The following is a 24,126-nucleotide window of genomic DNA, read 5'->3' as shown; positions in this document are numbered from 1 at the left end:
AAAAAAAAAAAAAAAAAAAAAAAAAAAAAATTCAACTTAGTCACGCTAGCCACATTTCAACTGCTCACTAACCACGTGTGGCATGTAGCTACTGCACTGGGCTGTGCAGACATAGGACATTTCTATCATGGGGAGTTCTCCTGAGCAGGACTGCTCCAGACCAGCAGTCAGCAAGCCATGCCCCGCCCCTCCCCGCCCCATCCCCAAATCCAGCTGTGGCCCATTGAGTTATGGCCTGTGAGCTAAGGATGGTTTCTATCTTTTTAAAGGGTAAAATCAAATAAAGAATATGCAAGAGACCTACGTGGCCCACAAAGGCCCAAAATATTTCCTATCTAATTTTTTACTAGAAAGTTTTCCAACCACTACTCAGACCATGTGTACCTTGAGAGTGAGGTTTGAGTGGGATTTACTTGTCCTGCCCCACAGTTTGTACCAGGGACTTTCTGCTTAGCTGCTAACAGTTGTGTAGGGGTTGCTAAAATGGGACTCACCCCCGCCTGAAGCATAAAGACAATAGATGCTACATTCTGAAGAGACCACCATGCAAACATTTGAAATAAGGTGACTGAAAACAAGTTGACTATTACCAACTTCAAGGACTTAAAAGGATGGAGTAGAGGTTGAGAGGATTCTAGGGAGCAACAAAATAAATAATGATGGCTATGGGTTAAAACCACAGAATAAAATAAATACCAATGAGCCCATACTGATAGAAATGAATAAATGAGTAAACAAATGAATGAATAAATAGGGGAAAAGGGACTTTTCTCTTCAATTAATCTAGAGGGAATGATGGGACTAGAAATCACTTTAGATCAACACTATAAATAATAATCCTTGTTTGCAAGACTCATTGAAGGATGGTAAGAACTGTGGGCAAAAGTCTGATGACAAATGAGATATTTGCATAACCTCAAAGTAACTTCCCAGAAGACACTTACTAATCACAGAGAATAATGCTACCTCTGCACAGGAGGAAGCTGGTAGATAGCACTTTAGCTGAGTGATCAAGGTCAACATGCCTAGTAATAAGAGACTGGCATCCTGTACCCCCTGATATGATGCACCGAGAAGGACACAATGTCATTTCCAAGTTATTCTTGCCAAAAATGTCAAAGTCAGTCTAATCAGGAGAAAACAATGACCAACCCACACTGAGGGCTATTTTATAGAAAAACTGACCAGTGCTCTTCAAAAGCATCAAGGGCATGACACTCAAGGAAAGACTAAAGAACTCTCACAGATTGAAGGAGACTAAGGAGATGTGACAATTAAATGCCACATGGGACTCTAGGTTGGATCCTGGACCAGGATATGACATTAGTGGGAAAACTAACAAATTCAAAAATAGTCTTTAGCAGGTTAGTTAATCCATGTTAATTTTCTGATTTCAATCATTGCACTATGGTTGTATAAGGTGTCAACATTAGGGGAAACTGGGTGAAGGGTCTACAGGGGCTCTGTGTACTACATTTGCAACTTTTTTCTACCTCTAAAATGATTTCAACATAAAATGTTTCTTTTTTTAAAAGATGTTCTGTCTTCTACACCAGTCAGTGCCTCTCATACACATAGTCCAAATAATTTCTCTGAGCTGTACACAGCTGGCCTGCCTCCTGCTTCCTAAATCTCACTCACAAACTCTGGCTACTTTCACCCATGGAAGCCCCAGAGAGACAGCAGCACACGGTGGACCAGGTGACAGCTTCAGGATCAGATTGACTTGGGTTCACTGCAGCTCCATCATCTACCAGATGAGCCCTTAGGTGTTCCCCTGGCTGACTTCATCAGTTCTTACGACACCTCCTCCTAGAAGCCCTCCCTGACCACCTGCACTAAAGTTCCTTTTCCCTACACAATCACTGTGTAGCACTGGTTTTAGTTCCTTAAGAGCACTTATACTCCCTAAAATGTGTTTGATTTCCTGAAGGGCATGTTCACGCTGTACAGTGTTCTTGCTTCCTTACCTTTTTGCTAGTGTGTTGTCTCCCCACCCCCATTCTGCGCCAGAACACAAGCTCCTCAAGCTTAGTCCACGGCTGTATCCTTGGCTTCTAGCCAGGATCATGCCTGTGGTGGCTGCTGAGTACACATTACAGTGACTGGCGTGGCCCCCTCCCCTCCTGTGGTTTTCCTTAGCATTTGGCTCAGGTCCTGCCCAGCACAGGTCTCGATGCGCCCGTGTGAACAGGACAAGGGGTTGATGACTTACTCATAAAACTCTGCTGCCGGCGTGAACTTGTACTTGGAGTACGTGGTATGGTTGCCCAGCACGGAGCTGTTGAGGAGCTTGGGGTCGGTGCAGTTGGGGCTGTTCCAGGCATGGCCGCAGTCAGTCCAGGGCAGGTTAAGGGTGAAGGAGGAGAAGAGGTAGTAGAGTGACCAGGCAATGATGACATTGTAGTAGAAGCCAACGTAGAGTGCAATGAGGATCACAGCATAGCCAACTCCTGGGTGGGGGGCAGAGGGGGTCAGGCAGGGGCTTCCTCAGAACCACCTCTCCTGGGGAGCTTGCTCCAACCATTGCACTACCCAACGCCCCACACCTCTCTTTTTTCTGTAGCAGATTGTCGGAGCCCTAAATCCCCTAGGGCCCCACCCCCCATTCCTTTGCCTGAGGGCTCTCTCTTGCCCCTGGAGCCCCTTCTGTCCACTTATCATCAGGCAAGGCGAAAGTGCCAGGACATTTAATGCCCCAGGGAGCAGCCGGGTCAGGTGTTGGAGCATAAGTATCCCAGCTCCCCCCACCCCTTGGGCAGGATAACACTGAGGCATGATAACATTCTCTCCCAGCGGAAGGAAGCCCCTTGCCCATGGTGGAAAGGCACGTGATCCACTTATCATGTCTGCCATGGGAGCAAGAGGGGAGAGTAGTGGTATGTGTTCTGGGTACTTCTGACACTTCTATGAGTTTTTCCCAATCAGGAAAACAGATTCCCTCTGGTTACTCAGCTGTACAGCCTGGACTGGAACCCAGATTTCCAGACTTTCTAGGCTAAAGCTGTCCCTGACACCCCCAATGCGTTCCATGTAACTTTGAACGGTGGACGTGCTTGACCTTGCCAATAACTGTAAATCTCGAGAGAGCTGGTCTACCGCAGATCCCACCTTTGGAGCAGATTCTCCAGGGGCACACAGAAGTCTTTTAGAACAACCTTTGACTCCCCCACATTCCTTCTTTACCTTTGAAAAACGGGCAGATCTTCCACACAGTGGCTGCCCCTTCCCGGTTGTACTGGCCCAGAGCCAGCTCCATGTAGAACAGGGGCATGCCAGCGATGATGAGGAACAGGGTGTACGGGATCAGAAAGGCACCTGGAAGACACAGAAGCAGAGTGTGAGCCCCTAGATCCCTGCTCAGCCCTGGGCCTGCCCCTCAGAGTGTGTGGACCCATGTCAGCCAGAGCTGTGAGGGTCCTCATTCATGGCACCCGGCCACTTCTCAAGGAATGTCTCGTGGTAGGTAAATCAGAGCAATTAATACAAATAGCCATAACATAATAATAGTTATAGCAGTAGTCATAATCATAGTCATAATAATGAGGTTCTGTGCTCAAATTAGTAAAATCTGTGTTCATCAAAGCTAAACAGGCTTGGGCTTCCCTGGTGGCGCAGTGGTTAAGAATCTGCCTACCAATGCAGGGGACATGGGTTCGAGCCCTGGTCTGGGAAGATCCCACACGCCGCGGAGCAACTAAGCCCATGAGCCACAGCTACTGAGCCTGTGCTCTAGAGCCTGAAAGCCACAACTACTGAAGTCCGTGCACCTGGAGCCCGTGCTCCACAAGAGAAGCCACCGCAATGAGAAGCCTGCGCACTGCAACGAAGAGTAGCCCCCACTTGCCACAACTAGAGAAAGCCATGCACAGCAACAAAAGAACCAAAGCAGCCAAAAGTAAATTAAAAAAATAATTTAAAAAAAAGCTAAATAGGCTTGTTTCTTACAGGATTCTCCTAGCCTTTGATACACAAGCACAAGCTGTGACGGGCTATGAGGAAGATCAGGTGCAGTCTTTACCAAATTAATTTCAACATAGAACCCTTTCTTTCATGAATCACAACTCTGGGGAATGCCAATCACCCCAAACCCTTCCTTTTATAGGTAAGGCAATTGAGGCCAGAGAGGGAGAGACAGTGCCCAAAGTTACATATGACTGAGTTTTCATTTTGCTCATGTCTATATCAGCTTAAGGTCACCTCGGGTTTTTGACCTCACTGGATTGTCCTTAGTCTCACATCAGCTCACAGAAATAATCAGAGAGGGTCATTATTTCCCCCCAGGGGAAACTGAAGGCAGAGAAGGGAGTCGAATTGGTTTTGTTTGCACTGTTGCTAAGTGACAGAAGCAGGATTCGCATTCATGTCTTCCAACCATCAAGCTCACTCTGTTACTGCTGGCTGAAGGTAAACAAACACCGGATCAAAGAGGTCAGAGGCTCAAGTCTCTGACCAGGGAAGATGCCCACCCAGAACACTGCCGAAGCTACAGGGAGCCCTTGGCAATGGGCAGCAGCAAGTCCCTGGGAAAATTCCTGGTAGAATTAGACACGTCTGAGTTCCAGAGACAGTTCTCAGTACGCCTGGTAGCCTGGGGTGAGCTTAACGGGCTCTGACGCCGTGAGGTGACTCACAGGGGTACTTGCCACGTCAGCCTAGGCTGCTCCTTGGCCTGGTGCAACCGGAGGTGGCCAGGCCAGATCCACACTCCTCCCGCCATTGGCCTTTGGCTGAGATGTTGTAACCTTGGAAACCAAACACTCTCTGACCCGCCCGCACTAGGAAACTGCAGAAACCGGGAAATGCGTAACGATGATAATATTAGGAATATAATATTCCCTACTGTGTTCCCGGCACTGTGTTCCATGCAATATCTCATTCCATCTTCGCCTCAACCCTAAAAGTATTACTACCGCCATTTTACAGATGTGGAAACTGGGGCACCAGGCTAGCAGAGAACTGTGGCAAAGTCGCATGCACCCAGGGTCAAACTCCCCCAGCTACTCAGACTGTCAGTCTCCACTTTCCTCCCAGGGCTTCTCCTCAGGAAGCCCAGGGCTCTTAGGGACAAAGCATGAAGTTTTGGCCACAGTGCTTTGAGACCCAGTCCTTCTGAAGCAGGAGACGGACTAGCAGGGTGGGCAGTAGGGAAGAAACCACTGGAACACGAGTACCTCCTATGTATCAAGCAGGGCACTGGGCACTGGACGTCTGTGATCCCATTTATCCTACCCAGAAACCATCTCAGGTGGCAACTGCTACACCCATTTTTCAGAGGAGGAAACTGAGGCATGGTGACTTGTCTAAATTCACCCAACTGGTCAGTGATAGATCTGAGATTTGGGCCCAGGTCTGCCTGGCTCCAGAGCTCCAGAGCCATTCCCAAAATATTCTGTTGATTCCAGAATATCCCAGCCTCGATGGAGGACATGAGTCTGCATAGAGGCTTGGTGGAGGGTGATCTGAAACTGGGACTCTGGGGCCAGCTGAGCCAGATGGTCTGCTGGTCATGGGCTGCTCCAAGCCTCCAGCCCCTGCTCCAGGCTGGACTTCTTTGAAACGGCCACATGCCAACCTCTCTCTTCCCCTCCTCGTTTCTACTCTCAATCTCCACCCTTCTCTTTCCCCACACAGAGAGGGCTAGTCTGGCACTAGAACCCACGTCTGTTCACGCTGCTGATAGCAGTGCCGGTGATGCTGATGGAGGTCGGGGTGGTGGTGGTGACGGTGGAGCTGCTGAAAGTAACAAGTACCATTTATTGAGCTCCGTTATATGCCAAGCCACACACTAAGTTTTTGCATAATTATTCCTTTAAAACCATCCCTGAGAATTACCACCAATCCCATGTAAAAGATGAGGAAACGGAGGCTTAGAAAGGTCAAGATGCTTGTCCAAACTAGTAAATATGCTTGCTTGACTCCACATCTGGATCTGCCTTGTGGCCACCTGTCACTGCCCTTGGGGGCCTGGAGCCAGAGAGTAAGGGAAATAGATGTATTAGAGTATTTAACAGGCCTGAAGACTGAAGTCAGTGGTCCAAGGGACAACAGGGAAGGAAAAAGCCAGGAGTCATGGCTCAGATCTCGGCACCGTGGTTTGCCTCTGTCAACTAGATGTTCTTTTCTACAACCAGAGGAAAAAGCAATGTCAGCCAATTCACCAGGGATCTCACATTGGCCAGTTTTCCCAACTCTAACCCTCTGGGTGGCACTGCCAACAGGTAGGTAAATTGCCCAGTTGTAGGTAAATAACCCTCTTGTGCTGGCTGGGAGTTCCAGTGGAAGGAGAGGAGGAAAGATTGTGGGTCTGCACAAGCCCAAGACTCTTCCAAGTGCGTTTGATGCGGGGCAGCCAAAGCTTCAGGTGGTAACAGATGGGGAACGTTCAAGAATGTTGGAATGGCTGAGTATGAATGAAAACCAGAAAGCTGCCCAGTGGCCAGTGTCTTATTCTAAAAGAGGACATCGACCAGGGAGATGGCCTAAGCCCCCTTGCAGAAAGATCTGGAGGAAGCCAGGACAGAGCTGAAGAGTCAGAAAGAGGTTTCAGGGGTGCCTGAGGTCAGCTAAGGATGCTTCTCCTAGAAACAGCCCTGCAGCAGCTCCTGGGACACCAAGGCTGGTTGCAAACTTCCTAGAAGGTACTGCTCTGCAAGGCCCATAAGTGCCACATTCCCACGGCCCTGCCTCATCTCCATGCGTGGCAGTGTCAGCTTCATCCAGCCTCATGCAGGGCCAGAGAGCTGAGAACCTGAGGAGCTACAGACCCAGAATCCTGGCTCTGGAATGCTCTGGCTGGGCTGACAGGGGCAGACCTCCCGAGGGTCTCAGCTCCTAGGGGTCTCCAACATCCACACACGTACACAGATGCACACCTGTACATCTTCATGCAAAGGTACACACGGATTCTGCACGTCAACACACTCACACGAACACAGGAAGAAAAGACTGTCAACTGCGAAAGGGACTCCGACCCGTGGCCTTTGGATGAATTCAGTAAGAAGAGCATCTGTCTGGCACACACAGATGCCGCCCCGCCATTAGAGAGGAACCCTACTGGTCAGAGAGGGGCTCTGGACCCCTCTGTGCAAATGTCAAGTCCTCAGAAAAGGGAAGCCGTGGTCACTCAGTTCAGATGGGAAGTGCTGGAGCAGACCCCTGGTGGGTGAGGAGGACCCCAGGGGAGGGGACGGGATGCCTGTGGGAGGTGGCTCAGCAAGAGGAGGTGCGGGCCAGGCCTGGTGTGGGGGTGGAGAGACTGATCAGGGAGGGGCTGCAGGAGGGACAGGAGGGTCCCTTGAGACCTCACTGGCCCAGCTTCCCAGTTGGTGGAGGGTAGGATTCCTCAAACTGGCCACATCCCGATGTATTAAGAAGTAAAAACCCACAGGACCGTTCGCCTGGTGCCTGTAGCTCAGCTATGGGTGGTCACTGCCCGTGGCTTTCACCAGAATTCCAAGAAAAAGTTGGTCAATGCCTACGGTAGCCAGATTTGTCCCCGCTTCCCAGGTACCCCAAGGGTACAGACATCAGGGTGCAAAAGAAGGTGAGATTTCAGTAGAGACAGGGCTGCATGCAGCAGGCCCACCCGACTTGTAGAAATGGGGACAAGAGCACCGGTGGAGACTTACCCTGCGATATCCACATATTTAAAGGTGACAACTCAGGCCACAGCTGTTAAGCCAAACCTGCTCTATCATCCTACCTTGACAACTCAGCATGGTTCTATTATAAAGTTCAAAACTGGAATCCCCAGTTCTTGGAGCTTTGCGCTGGAGTGTGGAGGCCTGGGGGGAGCCCGCACCCTGCTTCATCCCCACCTCAGCTCCAACCAGCAGTGTGTGAGGCCTTTTGCATGTACGTGTGGACTCTTGTGCCCACATGTCTAAGCTCTGTCCACAGCCTCTGGCTTCCCCTTGGGCCTGGGGCTGTGCAGGCCTGTAACACAGTCCAGGCTGGGGAAGCAGGGTCCAGGTAAGAGGACCTTGTAGACTGGGGTGGGTGGATGTTGGAGTGTTTGGGCAGGGAATTCCGGAGTCCAGGTACCTGGAGTTTGATGGGGGTTAGAATCAGTGCTCTGGGTGGGCAGGCCCTCTCAGCCCTGGCGTGGGGGAGGCAGAGAGGAGGGCAGATCAGGGCACAGGGCCCAGGGCAGACCCCCTGTCTCTGCTCTGGACTCCTGACACAGAACTCCTAAAACCCTTGTAACTTCCTGCGTGATGGGGGTGACAGGAGCATCTTACGTAGAGCTCCTAAATCCCTGGGAATTTTCTGGGTGATGGGAGTGTCTTTTCTTCTAATGAAGCCACTCTTGGTGGGCTTCTAGATGGGGGCTGGTCCCCAGAAAGATCAAGCCATGATTAGAGGCTTAGGACTTTCAGCCCCACGCCCACCCTCCAGGGAAGGAAGAGGGGCTAGAGATTGAGTTAATATCGATCATGCCCTTGTGAGGAGGCTTCATAAATATTCCGAACATAGGGGGTTTGGAAAGCTTCCGGACTGATGCACTGGCGAGCACGTGCACATACTGGGAGGGTGGTGCACCCCAACTCCACGGGCTCAGACGCTCCTACACCCAGGAACCTTCCATACCTCACCCCCTGTGTACATCTTCACCTGGCTGTTTACCTGTACCCTTCATAATAGCCTTTATAACAAACTGGCAAATGTTTCTCTGAGTTCTGTGAGCTGTTATAGCAAATTATCAAACCTGCAGAGGGGGTCATGGGAACCCCTGATTATAGCCGGTTGGTCAGAAGCACAGGTGACATTTGACCCTTGTGACTGGCCTGTGAAGTGAGAGAACTCTTGTGAGACTGAGCCCTAACCTGTGGGGTCTGCACTAACTCCAGGTGGTGTCAGAATTGAACGGTAGGACACCCACCCCAAAGTTGGAGGATGGGTTGGTGTTAAGAAAAACCCCACATATTTGGTGTCAAAAGACGGTAGAATGTGTACAAAAACGGAGTTTTCCTGTTACCCCCTTGCCTCGATCTGAGGCAATCCTGGCCCCCAACCATGCTATTTATGGCTTTGTGACCTCGAGCCAATGTGACTTCTCTGAGCTTTGGTTCCCCCTTTGTAAGGGGGGATAATACCTGCATCACTGGTTTGCTGTGATCATTAGAGATAACGGAGGTGAGGTCCCTGGCACTGAGGTGCTCTGTAAATGGGAAGCATGTCCTGCCATCACACATCTCTAGTTCTGAGAGAAGGACAGTTCCAATGAGGAAACATGCTTGCTCCTCTGGTAGATTAAACCCCGCCCCTCTAAGGAGGTCAGTGGGGGTGAAATTCAGGGAAATTGGAGTTGAGGCTACCCCTCCTGTGACAATTCTCCCTCCGTGTCAACTTTGCAGGATCTGACTTGATTCTTACTAATGAAGCTCCTCGAAGATTCTGGTTTCCCACCTCTTCCTTCCTGGTCTCTTTAAGAGGAACAAATTACAGGGTGTTTGGAATGGTCAGAACTATATTAGAGAAGGAAATATAACTCACAAAGAACAGAGTGGAACCTCACCTCCCTGATTTGGGATATAGTACCTCCAATAACAGAATTGAAAATGACGTTAACTTGTAGAATATCTGTAATAGACTATGAACTCCCTAAAGGCAGGGATTGCCTTTTGCTCACCTCTATATTCCTGGCATATGACAGGCATTTAGTAAGTGGGGTTTTTTTGTTAAATAAATGGATCCCGGCAGTGACTCACACAGAGGATTGCAGCTAATGAAAGCCCCGGGGCCTTTCTCCACTTGTGCTGTGGCCTAATCCTTACTTAGGCAGTTGGGTTTGGGATCACGGGGCAGGATGTAACATTTATCCCTATGAAATCCCACCTTGTTGAAAACAGTCCCTCTAGATCTTTTTGGCCAGCTCAGAGCAATGGGCCAAATCATGCTGGTAATGCCAGATCACAGTCTCAGCTCCAGCCCCTGATGAATGCCTCCTTCCTGCAAACTTGTTAGCCGAAGGGCCATACCAGCTGGCTGGCTCATGTACATCTGAGCTGAACCATCAGCCTCAGGCTTGGCAAGCTCAGGGTGTAGATGGCCCCCTGCAGCCAGGCCCAATGCAAGGGCGATGAGTTTGCAAACTCCTGCCTTTTGTACCCGTCACCGCCTCTTACTTGACCTCAAGAACCCCAGATATTTTGGCCAAGAGGATTCCCAAAGGTCTGTGGGTACCTGAGACCCTGAGCTCACTTGAGGAAGGAAGGGAACCCCATTTGGGACCCAGAACTACATATCTCATGGGACCCCATATAGGAATGTTAATCCCCATTTTCCAGGTAGGGAAAAAACAGTGGGATAAGGTTAGGCTGTTAGAAACCCCAGGCCCAAGTGTGACCACTTTCCAGCCTTATATCCCTTCTAACTTCCTCTTAGAATCAAATCTGCTCCAAAATCAGGACCCTGCCCTACTCCTGTATCTAGCCCGGGTCTAGCAGTTAAAAATCATTGAACAATAAAAATAACAGCAACAACTTCATTTATTGAGCCCCTACTACGTGTCAGACACTGTTGTAAGTACTTTGCTTATATTATATCTAATGTCATATCACCCTGTGGGGAGAGGCAGTCACCTTCCTTTTCTGCACATGGAAACTGAGGTCCAAAAAGGACGAGTGCCTTGTCCGAGGCCACATTTCTGGGAAGTGTCAGGCTCAGATTCAAACTCAGGTCTGTCTGAACTTAAAGGACATCTCTCTGACAGCTCAGAGCTGTCAGCCGGACACATCTCAAACAGCAGCGTTCATTTACAAAGGATAATTCAGAGTGGCCTCTTCCATGGCAAGGAGACAGACACGGGGACTCGATGGATCTCTCCACTCCTCCCTGGGGACCAACACAGGCCTGGCCCAAGACCACAGGAGCGGAGCACCTTGGAAAGAGCCCCGCTGACACCGCCTCCCTGTTTGAGAAGGTTCTGAACAAAGCCTTGGAATTTCCAAGAGTGGCTTTCCCGGCTGGAAGGAAGCCACTTGCCCCCGTGCATCCCAGCAGCTGGCTTATGGGAAGATGTTCGGACAGGTTGATCTTTCTCAGTAATTCATTCAAAAAATATTAGCCAAAAAAAAATATATTAGCCAGGGGCCTAAACTATTGGCACTTTTATCATTTCAAAACATCCTCCAGTCTGGGCCAGCATGAACAGCTGGACTTGGAGGTTACCGTGTTAATACTGGCACCAGAAGAGAACACAGCCTATTAAATAACAGGGTGCGTGAGTCCTGGCTTGGGTGCAGTGCTGAGCCAGGCATTGGAGAGGGACGGATCTTGGGGGTCATCCAAGCTCACCTCCAGCTGTAGCGTGGAACTTGAGCTCAGAGCGAGTGACAGAGATGGGATTTGAACTTGGGTCTTTGGGCTGCTTCTAGAATTACAGGATATCCACCTGCCAACCTGCTTGCCCATCTCTAGGCCTGACTTTATAATTGCTGGATGAGAATTGATCCACAAGGAGCAGCCAGGAGGTCTCAGCAGAGACAAAGCCCAGAAGGAGCCAGCCAAGCATCCCCTGGAGGGGTGCAGAGTAAGAACAGGAGCTGCCTCAGACTCTGAGATGTGGGACTGCACTGCTCCATTGTGCCAGCCGTAGACATCCTAGCCAGAAATGGAAATTCACTCGTATAACCTCCCCACCCCGTAGCCTGCCAGCCACGGTCTCCATAGCCTGGCCCCAACTTGCCTCTCCACCCTTATCTCTCCCGGCCTGCCCTTCAGCCAGTCTGCACTCCTAATCTCAGAGACGATCCCTCCTGCATTCTTGAACAACTAGTACACCTGCTCCCTTCCCCAGGCTTGTCCGCGCTCCATCCGTCCCAAGGAGCTGAGTTCCAACCACACAGCTCACTTCCTCTGAGTCTTTCCTAAGCAGCCTCTCCTCAGGCCTTTAGAGCACATGACACCTCTCCCGTCCATCTCACGCATCATCGCAAGGATGCGAATAAGAGGTGGCAGCTATCTTTACTAAGGCCGTACTTCATGCCAGGCCCTCCACAGCATTATCACATTGAGTCCTCACAACAACCCTCTGAGTTGAACACCATTGTTTCCATTTGACAGATGAGGAAACAGAGGCTTGGAGAGGTGCCCAATGTCACACAGCTAGAAGCTGGAACCCAGGACTCCACAGCCAGGGCTTCTGATCTCTAGGTGCCAACCCTGCCTCCCACCAGCACAGGCTGCCTCACTTTGTTAGCTCCTGCCGGTGGAGTTGGGGGTTCTGCTGTTCCTGGGTAGGCATTAGGTCTCTGAGGGCTTGAACAATTTCATTCATTTTTTTCATTCAACAGAAGTTTGTCGGGCACCTTCTACCACATTGCCAGGATCTAGCCCTTATCTTGGGCATTAGAAATACAGGCATGAAAAAGCCACAGTCTCTGCTCTCAATGTACCCCCGTCTGTTTGGAAGACAGACTCACAAAGAGACAAATGACTCAACGACTCAGGATGGGTGATGTGCAGGGCTAGCAAGCCTAGGAGAGGGAGCTTCTGGCCAACTTCACCTAAAAATTGGAACGTGTGACAAATGTGCTGTGTTTGGTGCCCTGGGCGCCTGGTACAGACTACCTTGCATACAGCAGGCGCTCTCAGTTGGTGGCGATGGCCAAGTGAGCGGACAGTGTCAGTGAAAGCCCCAGAATATCCATCTAGCTGATGTGTTCAATTGGCCATCTGGGGTGCTTTTAGTTTCAACAGATACTTATAACAATAGAAATGATGGGTAGTGCATGACAATGAAGCCCTTAGATGACTAGAGCTCCTGGCAGGCAGAAGTGGTGGTTAATACATCTAGGTGACCCCTGCAGAGCCTAGCACTGTAGCTCATGCCAAGAGGAACCCAATCAGTATTGCTGATTGATGACAGAACCTTCTGCTGTCTAGGGACACGCAGCCTCGGACAGTCATGGAGGACATGCTAGACAGAGTGTCCTAGGTTTTCTTAGTCTGTCTTTCATTCCTCGTCTCCCTGTCTGCTAAAAATACAGAGAATCTGCATTTCCTCCCTCCTTGAGTCCAAAGGGCCAGAATGCTTAAACCTGACCAGAAACTCTTGAGAAGATGCAGCAGTCAAACGAGGAAAAGTTTCACCTCTGGATCATCTGTTTTCCATTCCTCACCCAAAGCAAGTATCCAGAGTACACACTGAAGCAATCAGCAGGGGCCCAGACCCTATGGAACAAGGTCATGAGCTTTCCCTCCAGCTCCAAACCCTCACCCTACCTCCCTCTGACCCCCTGGAGTCCTGAGCCAGAGCCCCTGCCAGGCAGATGGCCCAGTGGATAGAAAAGTGTTTCGGTTGCTGGTGGCCACCCCTTTGCCGACTTCTTTCTCTGGGTCATTTTCCCAGGCTCTCTACAGGGTACTCCTGAGCTCATCCCAGCAAAGGGGGCAGGTCTGGGGTGGTTTGGGCAGAAGCTCTCAGGAAGGAGTTAGGGCTTTAGGCCCCAGGATCCTGCCCCCTGGGCTGCTTCCCCCAGGACTCTGCCCCCTGAGTAGGCTATAGTTGATTTCAAGGCTCTCATCCCAGGGCAGACAGTAATCGGTCACCCAGCAGGGGGAGGGGGAGAGAGCCTGGTTGCTGGACTGGGGTCTCCTCCAGACCTTCCTCCCACTCCACTCTGCAACGTGGCCAGGACCCCAGCAGGTAGACGCTTCATCCCAATCACCCAGGCCTCCTGTCTCAAGGACCAGGCCAGTTCTTGGTACCCACTGATGCAATCCCGCCTAGGCTGTGTGCTCTGGTCCCTCCAGCCAAAGGACCACCAACCCGAGAGTGGAGTTCTCTCTGCCACTAGCTTCTCTTTATGCGTCTCTGTTCCAGGGTTTCTGTCCCCAAGGGAGCAGGGCCTCCCAAGTGCCTTCAGGGTACCCAAGTCCTTTATCAAACCTGGAGCTCTGGAGTTGGGGTCACCGTGGGCACTTTTGGCGCCCAGTCAAGAGCTCTCCACCTCCCTTCCTGCGGACCATCAAAAAGTCAGAGTTCCTCACCCAACCTGGTCCTTCCACGCATGCGCCTATCACCGTCCAAAGTCATGCCTCGATTTCCCTGTTCCACAGGGGACTCCTTTTTCCGTGAGCCCTATCCAGTCCCTTCCTGCGTCCCAGACTTGCCCTTCCGCCTCCTCTTCTCCTCCCGTGTGTATCCCAGCTCCTCTCCCGGCCACCGCTGTGGACTTCAGGTAGCCTCCCAAGTACAAACCCCCAGCCCGTCAGGGGGCTCACCTCCGCCGTTCTTGTAGCAGAGATAGGGGAAGCGCCACACGTTGGCCAGGTCTACGGCGAAGCCGACCACCGACAGCAGAAAGTCGATTTTCTTGCCCCAGGTCTCCCGGGGCTGCTCGTCGCCGTCGCGGGATGCCAGGAGGCACTGGACGCCGTTGCGCTCTTTCACCACCAAGAGTTCTGCAGCTTTGCGCTTCCGCTGGGGCTGCTCCGACCCCGGGCCCGCCCCGCTGTTCTCAGGCTGCACCTGTGGGTTCATCCGCGCCAGAAGCATGGGTGCGGCTGGCGAGAGGGGAGTCGGCGATACTGGGAGCACGCCGAGACTCTGCTGGAATAAAAGGAAAAGATGCGGTCACTGGGCCCTTCCACCCTGCCTGCGCCTCCCGAGGCCTCCCGGGAGCGCCGGGATACTGTGGTCGGCGCGCGCTGAGCGGACGCAAGGTTCCTAGAAAAGGGCGCGCGTCTGTTGGAAAAATTTGGAAGCAGAGGTAGTGGGGCGCCCGACTGGGACGGCACTTCGAGGTGGAGACCACCCCTGCCGCCCTAGGGATCCTGCTAGGCACCCCGCAGCTCTTCCCTCATTCACCCGCTCTCTCTTGTCCCCAAACGGCGGAGTTTGGACACGTCCAGGCAGAGATTTCCCAGGGCGGTGACCCGGCCGGGTGCAGCTGGCTGCCCCCTACCCTCGGCTCGGGTCTGAGCCACGTCCGAGAGCCCCAGGAGTCTCCCCGGACACTTATTACCTCTGCACTTCAAACTCGCTGGCACCCTACCTCTGCGCATCCCAACCTGGGCCTCCCCGGCACACCTAGCTCGGTTCCGCGCGCAGGGCGCACTCACGCGTTCGGCGGCGACGGGATCCCGGCTGCCGTGCGCTCTGCCTTGCCTGCTCCGGACCCGCCTCGCTTCGCCTCGCCTCGCCTCGCCAGGCTGTGGGGCGCGGGCTGGGGCTGGGCTCCGCCGCGTGGCGCTCGGGCGCGGCCTGAGGAGCGCTGAAAGCGCGGGGCGGCCGGCGGGGCGCAGGCTGGCTGGTTCTGACCGCGCCGGGCGGGGGCCGGGCTGGTAATGTAGCCTGCGCCCCAGGTAACGCGCCGATTGCATTAACCCAGCGCCGGGCCCGCTCTGTCTGGAGCCTGTTAGCGCTAATGGAGACTGACAGCGCGGCCGGGGATGGGCAGGGGCGGGAGCGCGGCGCGGCTCGGGGGACGGCGGGAGTCCCGCTCCCGGCGACTCACGGGACCCGGGCGCCCATTCCCGTTGCAGCACGCACTGGGACACCAGACTCAGCTCCTGGGGGCACCAGGCTCTGACCTCTGACTACGGGAAGAGAGCGAGACTCTCAGAAATAGTATCTAAGTCGCGGGGACGGGGAAAAGACTGGGGAGATCAACGACGGTTCAGTACCAGCTCTGTCATCCGCCGCAGGCCACTTAAACCACCTGGCCAGAGTTTCTCCACCAACAAAATGGGAATGTTCTGTTCAGTGCCTAGGAAGGCATACTGAGGGCCTGCAGGCCATTGGGTGGGTTTTGTTTAGCTGGCTCGAATTGAAAGGTCACAACTGGGCACTTACTCCTTCGTCTGTTTGTTATGGGCAGGCTAGCAAGGGATTTGAGGTTGTGACCCCTGTTGTATGAGGCTTAGAGTCGCTATTCATTCATCTATTCACCCATTCATGCACCCCTTTGCTCACGTGTTCCTACATATGCCTTTTATGTGCCAGGCACTGTTCTAGGCTCTTGAGACACATTAGTGGACAACTCAGTCAAAAATCCCTTAAAAAAAAAAAAATCCCTGACATGATGGTGTTTACAATCTGTCATGGGGAGTCAGGGGAAAACAAGAAACATAACAAGTAAACACATTATCATATAGTATATCAGAAGGTGATCTGTACTATGAGAGGATAGGGAGTGCTGTGTGGGGGGAGGGTGCAGTTGTAGTGTGACCAGGGAACTTGAGAAGGCGAGTTTAAACAAGTAAAGGAGTGAGCCATTTGGACCTGATATTCGTTCATTCGTTTACCTGTTGGTTAATTTATTCATTCATCAGTAGATGCTGATCACCTGCTATATGCCTGAAGCGTGCTGGCTGGTGGAGCTATGGAGATAGTCCCTGGCTTTAAGGAGCTCTCAGTCCAGTGTGCAAAGAGTTGATCACAAATCAGCGTGGTCAGAATTAGTTGTGACCACAAGGGTGTGGAAATTGGGCGCAGCTGAATTAGCGAGTAAGGGGTGGGGTGGTGATCCAAGAAGGCCTCACAGAGGTGGCAACTCTTAAGCAGGATAGGTAGGAGTTTGAATAAGCCCAGGCACACTGACCTTTCTTTTGTTTAAACATTCCAAGCTCAAACCCACCTCAGGACCTTTACACTTGCTGTTTCCTCTGCCTGAGTTGTTCAGGTCTCAGTTCAGTGGTCCCTTCCTGACCACTCAGATTTAAAGTGTATGCCCACTCTCTATCACATCACCCTATCATCCTATTTTATTCCTTTCATTACATCACTATCCAAATTTTAAAATTTGTTTATCTATTATATGTCTCCTCTTGGTGGCTTACGAGCTCCATGGGGGCAGGGATCTTGGCTGTCCTATACACTACCATATTCCTAATATCTGGAACATACTAGGGCATCAGTTATATAAGGTGAATGAATTAATGGTGGTGCATGAGGGTGTTTAGAGCATTTTCATCAGGGTGACCAGCATGAGAGATGTCCTCTGTGAAGGATGCAGAGAGAAGAGAAAGGGGAAAATAGTGGGGTGGTGGGTCAGCCTTGGCCTTCTGGAGGCTGATGGTCAGAGAAAGGAGGAGGTTTCAGGAGGAAAGCCTGGAACCACACCCATCAAGGACGTTCATCTCCTCTGACCCGTGGACCATTTTGATAAGCCTGTGAGGAAAGCAGGAATGGAATCATCTTTCCAATCTGGGGGTCAGGAAACTGTGGCTGTGAAGTCTCACAGGTTGGAAGTGACAGAGTTGAAATGAGAACCCAGGTCTCCTGGCTCCCAGCCTGTGTCTCCTCCACCAGCTTATGGATGGAGACACTCAGAATCTCTCTGGGAGTCATGTTCCCCTCCTCTCTTCTACCCCATGTCCCATCCAACTGGTCCTGAGAATCCCACCTTTAAATCTGCTACGAAGCCCCATTCCCACTGCTGCAGCATCCCCACAGAGGGTCCCCACCCATCACCTTCCACTGTAGCAGCCTCCTCGCTGGTTACCCTGTGTCCGGTATCTTTCCAGCCACATGATATTCACCAGCTGCCAGAGCCTTTTCTAAAACTCATCTGATCACCTCACTCTTCTGCATAAAACTCCTCTGAGAGACAACAACACATCAACGTGATTTAATTAACCCTGGATTTGAGGTAATTTTATTTTCTTCTTTATACTTCTCTTTATCTGACAACTTTTCTACAATGAGCATTTGATACTTATGCAATCAGAAAAAAGATAATTTCTTAAAATCTTCCAATCTTTCCAAGATAATATCAAAACACCTTCAGCTGTACAGACAAGATTCTGCCTGCCTATTTAACCACATCTCTTGCTATTCCAATTCTCTCCTCATTCTTCTTAAAATTCCTTTACCATCTCCAAATTGTGCTTTACTCTCCAGCAACATGAGAGATACTCAACTATTAATGGTTCCTTGGACACCTTGTGCCTTTTTACACTTCTGGATTTTTAAGTAGGCTGTCCATCTTCCTCTTGTCTACCTGGAGAACTCCTATTCATCCTTTAAAACCTCAGATGTCACCTCCACTCTAAAGCCTTCCCTGATAACCACCTCCCATAATAGAGTAAACTCCCCCATTATATTGCTTTGTATTTTTGCCTAGTACTTTATCTGTGTGACTTCCCTACTAGGGAAAAGGACAGTACCTGATATATCCTGTTACATAGCTTGCACTCCAGAAATGTGTGCACAACAGAACTAGGTGAGATCTCAATCGTTGGCTGGGTTTGGTTGGGGTTTTTTCTGTTGGTTCTTCCAGAAACAGAACCTGAAACAAAGAATTGAATTCAAGACGTTTATTTAGGAGAGGATACTGGAAGCACTGATAGAGGAGGGGGAAGGTAAGAAAGGGAAGGAACCCAACAGAGGGGACGTTAAAAAGCAGTTACTACCAAATATAAAATCGATAGCTAGTGGGAAGCAGCCACATAGCACAGGGAGATCAGCTCGGTGCTTTGTGACCACCTAGAGGGATGGGATAAGGAGGGTGGAAGGGAGACGCAAGAGGGAGGAGATATGGGGATATATGTATATGTATGGCTGATTCACCTTGTTATAATGCAGAAACTAACACACCATTTGTAGAGTAATTATACTCCAATAAATATGTTTAAAAAAAAAAAAAGCAGTTATGGCTGTGGGCAGCTGTTGGTCAGTCCTGCTGGGAACTTCTGGGAGACAGCATTGACCGTGCCTCGGAGTTGTCCCATCCCCGGGCAAGGAAGCTGGAGTATTTATCCATGAAGGCTGCTCCCTGCAGCCTTCCCTGGAAGGGTGCTAACTTCCCAGCATTCCCAGCCTGTCTGGTGTGTGGGCTGAGCGAGCTCCTGTTGCCAGAAAAAGTCTCCCATCAGAGTCCCAGGTACGGGCAGTAGGAAGCTTGTGGGTCAGGTCTGCGTTGGCAGGAATAGAGGATGACGAGTGGTGTTGGTGAGGCAGTGGAAGTGTTCACTACAGAGATGGAGGGAGACACCCTCCCATACATGCACATCACTGGAGGGGCCGCCAGCAAGTCCTGAGGGTTCCACTTTGTGGTTTCAGAGACTTCTGGAGGACAGCAGTGAGGATACCAGCCCGCGGCTGTGCTGAAGGGGAAGACATCTCTCTCCATCTCTGGCCCAGACTCCCTGCCCTCAGTTCCAAGAGCCATGGGGCCATGTGGCTTCTCTCTGTGCCCTGCCTCCTGCCCCTCCAGGTGGCCTGAGGGCAAGTGGGTGGGCAGGCGACTGGAGCATTATCAGAGCTACCGGGATCCCTGGGGAGGCGTCACTTCCACTTACCACGGCACTTGGTGACACAGGCCATGGGCACAAGGTGATGGCTGGTGCTGTCAGCCCAGCTCTGGCCATCTCCCTGCAGACACCAAGACCCTGACACACAAAGGCTGGTCTGGAGGTTATTTGGAATCCAAGTGGCTCAGTCCTGGAAGTGTCCTGAGGATACTATCAGAACCTGCACCTCTATTGCACTGATGAGGAAAATAAGGCCAGAGAGGAGGAGAGGTTCGTCTGTACATTTCCTCCCTTCCTTCTTTCCTCCTTCGCTCCTTCCTTCCCACCTTCCTTCCCTCCCTCCCTCCCTCCCTCTCTCTCTCTCTCTTTCTTTCTTTCTGTTTCTGTTTTTCTTTTTTTTCATCTTTTGATCAGGGGCGTTAGACTGATGTCCTTGCCACTGACCTGCCCTGTGTCATTGGTCATGGATATAGGTTAAACTGCATTTACAAATAGCAAAAAAGTGTCCTCAGTAAAAGACCCCTAGGAGCTGAAATCAGTCTCCTTCAGGACACCTCCTACTAAAGTCCCCCAGGTGTCCCTGAGGCTTCCAACCTACCCCGATGGGACTCATCTGGGTTAGAAGAGTCTAAGGACTCTTCTCTACGGAACTCCTACCCAACCTGGGACCACATCCGGGCATAGGCATTAAAGAGCGTCTATCCATCATTGACGATGGATACAACCATTTACATCCCCTGCCTGGATCTAAATACAGACCAACATCTCCACACGGGTAGTAAACGGCACCTGGAACTCCCATGTCCAAGATAGAATTCTTGGTGCCCCCTTGCTGACCTGCACGCACACCTGTTCCTCCTCACCTCCCTCATTCCAGGCGATGGCATATTTTTCCTTGTAGAGCCTCAGAGGCCAAAAACCTTGGAGTCCTCTTTCTCACGTTCCCACAACCAATCCTACTGCAAACTCTGTTGGCTCCGAATCAGATCCCACCTCCACACCTCCAAGGTCGCCACCCTGTTCCAGGCTATGTCATCCCTCACCTGGATTACTGTGGCAGCCTCTGAATGGCCTCCCTCACTTCTCCCTTTGCCCCCTGAAGTTTAAGCTCTACACAGCCACCAGGAAGACCATTTGGAAGCGCGTTCAGATGCTATTCCTCCCTCTCTCCAGTGGCTCCCATCTCATTCAGAATAGAATCCGAAGCCCTTCCACGGGTGAGATGGATGAATGAGTAAACCATCCTTTCGTGGATTTGCCAACACAAGCCCGGCCAAGCCTCGTGACCCTCTATGGGATGGACAGAGGCACTGGCAGGTGGGGTGGCAGAAAAAGCACAAGGCTGGGAGTCAGCACCCTGGGCTCTGACTCCTGCTCTGCTGCTTTCGGGCTTTTTGGTGAGGGCCGAGTCCATCAGCAAGATGGGGAGGGACAGTAGGAAGAAGAAAGAGACAGAAGTTATGTCAGGACTGGAACTGCAGAAGGAGAAAGGAAAGGAGGTGTTCGAGGCAAAGGAACTCAGTCTCCTGGGAGGAAAGGAGGACCTCCCTCTTCTGCATGAGCCACCAAATACATCCTTTGGCCTGAGGTGGTCACGTGAGTTATGGGGACAGAGGACTCACACCTGGTTTATGTCCTGTTCCAAGGCAGAGGGGGGTTGAGGTCAGCTGACCAGGATGAGCCATAATCAGGCTGACACAAGGCCTCTGTCCATCATGGGGATGAATATCAGAGCAGGATGGGACCACAGAAACCTTCATGCCCAGGTGTACTCTGTTAGAAGACCAGACACTCCTTAGATAACCTGATGAATGTGGACTCTCCCAGAAATATGCACGCACACACGGTATTTTAAAATTTAGTGTGAAATTTCTCATACATAAGAAAAAGTGTATAAAAATATATGAGCAATTTATAGTTTAAGTATCAATAATATGAACATACAAGAACCCACCCTGTGGATTAAGAAATAGACCATTTCCAATACCCTATGAGCCCCTGTGTGCCCCACTCCAAGGTAACAACTTTCCTGTATTTAGCAACTCATCAATTTCTTTGTTTTTCTTCACAGTATTGTCACCTATGGATCTATTCCTAACAATATATTGTTTAGTTTTATCCTTCTTTGAACTTTATCTAAAAGGAATCATACTACAGATACTGTTCTGTGACTCCTTTGGCTTGAATACAATATTTTTGAGATTCATCCATGATGATGGAGTTAGCTGTAGTTCACTCATTTTCACTGTTATATATATTCATTCTATTGTCTGAATTATAACAATTTGTTTATTCATTCAGCTCTTGAAGGACATTTGGATTGTTTCTAGTTTTTAAATATTTTGAACAATGCTGCCTAGAACCTTTTGCACAGACAGCTCCTACGCCCATGTGCAAGTCTCTCTAGGCTCTATACTTAGTGAAGTGCTGGCGTGCAGAGTATGTGTCTGTTCAGCTTCATCAAATAATGTCAAACTATTTTCTAAAGTGGGACCAGCTGAAACTCTAACACTGTTATTTCTTCACTTGCAATTTCTTTACATCCTCGCCAACCCTTGGCATTATCTGCCTTTTATTTTTTACCAATCTTTAAGATGTGATTTTGGGAATTCCCTGGTGGACCAGTGGTTAAGACTTGGCACTTGCACTGCAGTGGCCCAGGTTCAATCCCTGGTCAGGGAACGAAGATACTGCAAGCCACACGGCGCAGCCAAAAAACAAAAAAAAAGATGTGATTTTAACATGCATTCCTCTGACTTCCAATGACCTGGACCATCTTTTCACATACGTGTGGGTCATCTGTGTTTCTTTTTTTCTGTGACATGATGACATGTTGTCTGTACAATTTTGTGTTGGCTTGTTTTTTCTTATTGATTCACAGTAGTTCTTAATATACTGGGCCCAAATCTTTGTCACTTGTCACTTACGTTGCAAACATCTTGTCTTGGTTGTGTAAGTCTTTTTTCTCTATATGGTGATTTTGATAGAGGTTATTCATTTTAATGTATCTTAATGCAGCAATGCATTAAAATACATTATGTATTTATTTCAGAAACACTTCCCTACCTGATATTTTCCTAAACTATAAATTTTGATAGTTTTTCCCTTCATATTTATATCGTTAATCCACATGGAGTTGATTTTGTGTAGGGTGTGAGGTAGGGATTCCACTTCACTATTTTTCATATGAATCACTGATAAACTGTCATGGCCCATTCATTAAGTACTTCTATCTTTTCTGCTCTGATTGGCAGAGAATGCTCACTCACCAACCAAGTCTCCTTGTACAGTTGCGTTTGTTTCTGGGCTCTTCATTCTGCCCCATTGGTCGGTTTTCTGTGTCCAAGCAATACCACATTGTCTTAATTAACATTGTTTTCCAGGTACAAACTTTCAGTCATAAGGTGACTAAGTTCTAGGGCTCTAAAGTGCGGCATGGTGACCATAGCTAACAATACTCTATTGTATATTTGAAATTTGCAGAGAGTAGATCTTACACATTTCATCGCACACACACAAAAGGTAACTATGTGAGGTGATGGATGTGTCAATTAACTTAATTATGGTAACCATATCATGTTGTATATGTATATCAAACCATCACGTTGTACACTTTAAATATATACAACTTTTTGTGAATTATACCCCAATAAAGCTGGGAAAACAAACAAACAACTTTGCCATATAATAAGTTTTTCCATCTGATGGGGCAAGACTCTCCAGCTCTTTTTCTTTGGAAGTGTCTTGGCAAACTCTTCTCTGCAAATTTCAGAATCAGCTTGTTGAGTTCCATGAAAAATCCCATTGGAATTTCAACTGTGATTACATTGAATCTATAGATCAATTTGGGGAGAATTGACATTTTTTTTTACAGTATTCAGTATTCCTATCCAAGGTAAGTATTCCTTATCTCTGTGTATTTGTCATTTTTAATGTACACAGCATTTTAAATAGAGCTTTAGGGGACTTACAGATTCCTGCATGGACTCCATCTCAGAATCCCTGACATGACTGCCCACTAGTCTCTGTGCTCTGTTTTCTTTTCCATCAGGAAACACTCCCCAGTGGTGTCACTAGTCATACATAATACATACACATACAGCTACCTTCCCACCCCCTCCCCGCTTGTCTTTCTGGCCCTCTGATATCTATTCCTCGGAAACTTACCAAGTTAACCTTTTCCTGCAGTCTGGAGAGGGAGAATGGGTAAAAGCAGGAACTTAGAGCCATATTGCATGAATTTTAATCTTGTCTCCACACTTACTATCTGTGAAATCTTGGTCAAGTTCTCCTTGTCTCAGTTTCCTCGTCTGTAAAATGGATCAGATGGTGATGCCAAATAGGACTTACCTCATAGAACTGTTGAGAGGATTAAATGAATAAATACACGCAAAGCACTTAGAACAGTGCCTGGTATAGCATATGTGTTACTGCTTCTTGCTGTTGTTTCAAAAACTTTAATGTCTCCACATCTGTGGGAGGCGGGGATCATCTTCAGAATTTTAAGTTAGGTCTATCTGACTTCAAATTCCGAGGCTGGGGGACTTCCCTGGTGGTCCAGTGGTAAAGAATCTGCCTTACAATGCAGGAGATGTGGGTTCCATGCCTGGTCAGGGAACTAAGATCCCACATACTGTGGGGCAACCCGCACACGGCAACTACTGAGCCAGCGCGCCTCATCTAGAGCCCGCCATACTGCAAACGCTCTGGAACCCGCGCACTACAACTACAGAGCCCACACACCTTGGAGCCTGTGCGCCACAACTAGAGAAGAGGAAAAACCCGTGCACCACAACTAGAGAGAAGCCTGCGCACAACAGGGAAGAACTTGCGCGCTGCAACGAAAGATCCCATGTGCCTCAACTAAGACCCAACGCAGCCAAAAAAAAAAATTCCAAGACTGGGATGAAGTAGCAAATA

At 49.8% G+C, this 24,126-nt stretch overlaps 1 protein-coding gene and 1 non-coding gene across 8 annotated transcripts in view; one reads left to right on the top strand and one right to left on the bottom strand.

Moving 5' to 3' along the window:
• Window positions 1-21,859, bottom strand: part of SLC6A2 (solute carrier family 6 member 2) — a 47,286-nt gene extending 25,427 nt beyond the window's left edge. For 2 of the 7 annotated variants that reach the window (XM_027092259.1, XM_027092265.1), the window contains exons 1-5: window positions 20,831-21,859; window positions 15,073-18,242; window positions 14,233-14,560; window positions 3,187-3,318; window positions 2,216-2,453 (exon numbers count right to left, since the gene is read on the bottom strand). In XM_027092259.1, coding sequence (XP_026948060.1) covers window positions 2,216-2,453; window positions 3,187-3,318; window positions 14,233-14,560; window positions 15,073-15,333 — 959 coding nt within the window. In that variant the 5' untranslated portion in view covers window positions 15,334-18,242; window positions 20,831-21,859. Of the gene's footprint in view, window positions 1-2,215; window positions 2,454-3,186; window positions 3,319-14,232; window positions 14,561-15,005; window positions 15,022-15,072; window positions 18,243-20,830 lie in introns of those variants that run through there. The other 5 variants (XM_027092260.1, XM_027092264.1, XM_027092261.1 and 2 more) reach the window with 5 other exon arrangements.
• Window positions 21,817-21,888, top strand: TRNAA-UGC (transfer RNA alanine (anticodon UGC)). Its single transcript has one exon. It is a non-coding gene; the product is annotated as a tRNA-Ala (tRNA).
• Window positions 21,889-24,126: the final 2,238 nt, after the last annotated feature.

This window comes from Aethalodelphis obliquidens, unplaced genomic scaffold, assembly GCF_003676395.1.
Source record: "Aethalodelphis obliquidens isolate GAN/ISIS:26980383/991018 unplaced genomic scaffold, ASM367639v1 scaffold75, whole genome shotgun sequence".
Lineage (NCBI taxonomy): Eukaryota > Metazoa > Chordata > Mammalia > Artiodactyla > Delphinidae > Aethalodelphis > Aethalodelphis obliquidens.
Note: the sequence above shows the minus strand (reverse complement) of the source record. Positions and strands in the feature narration are given on the sequence as shown.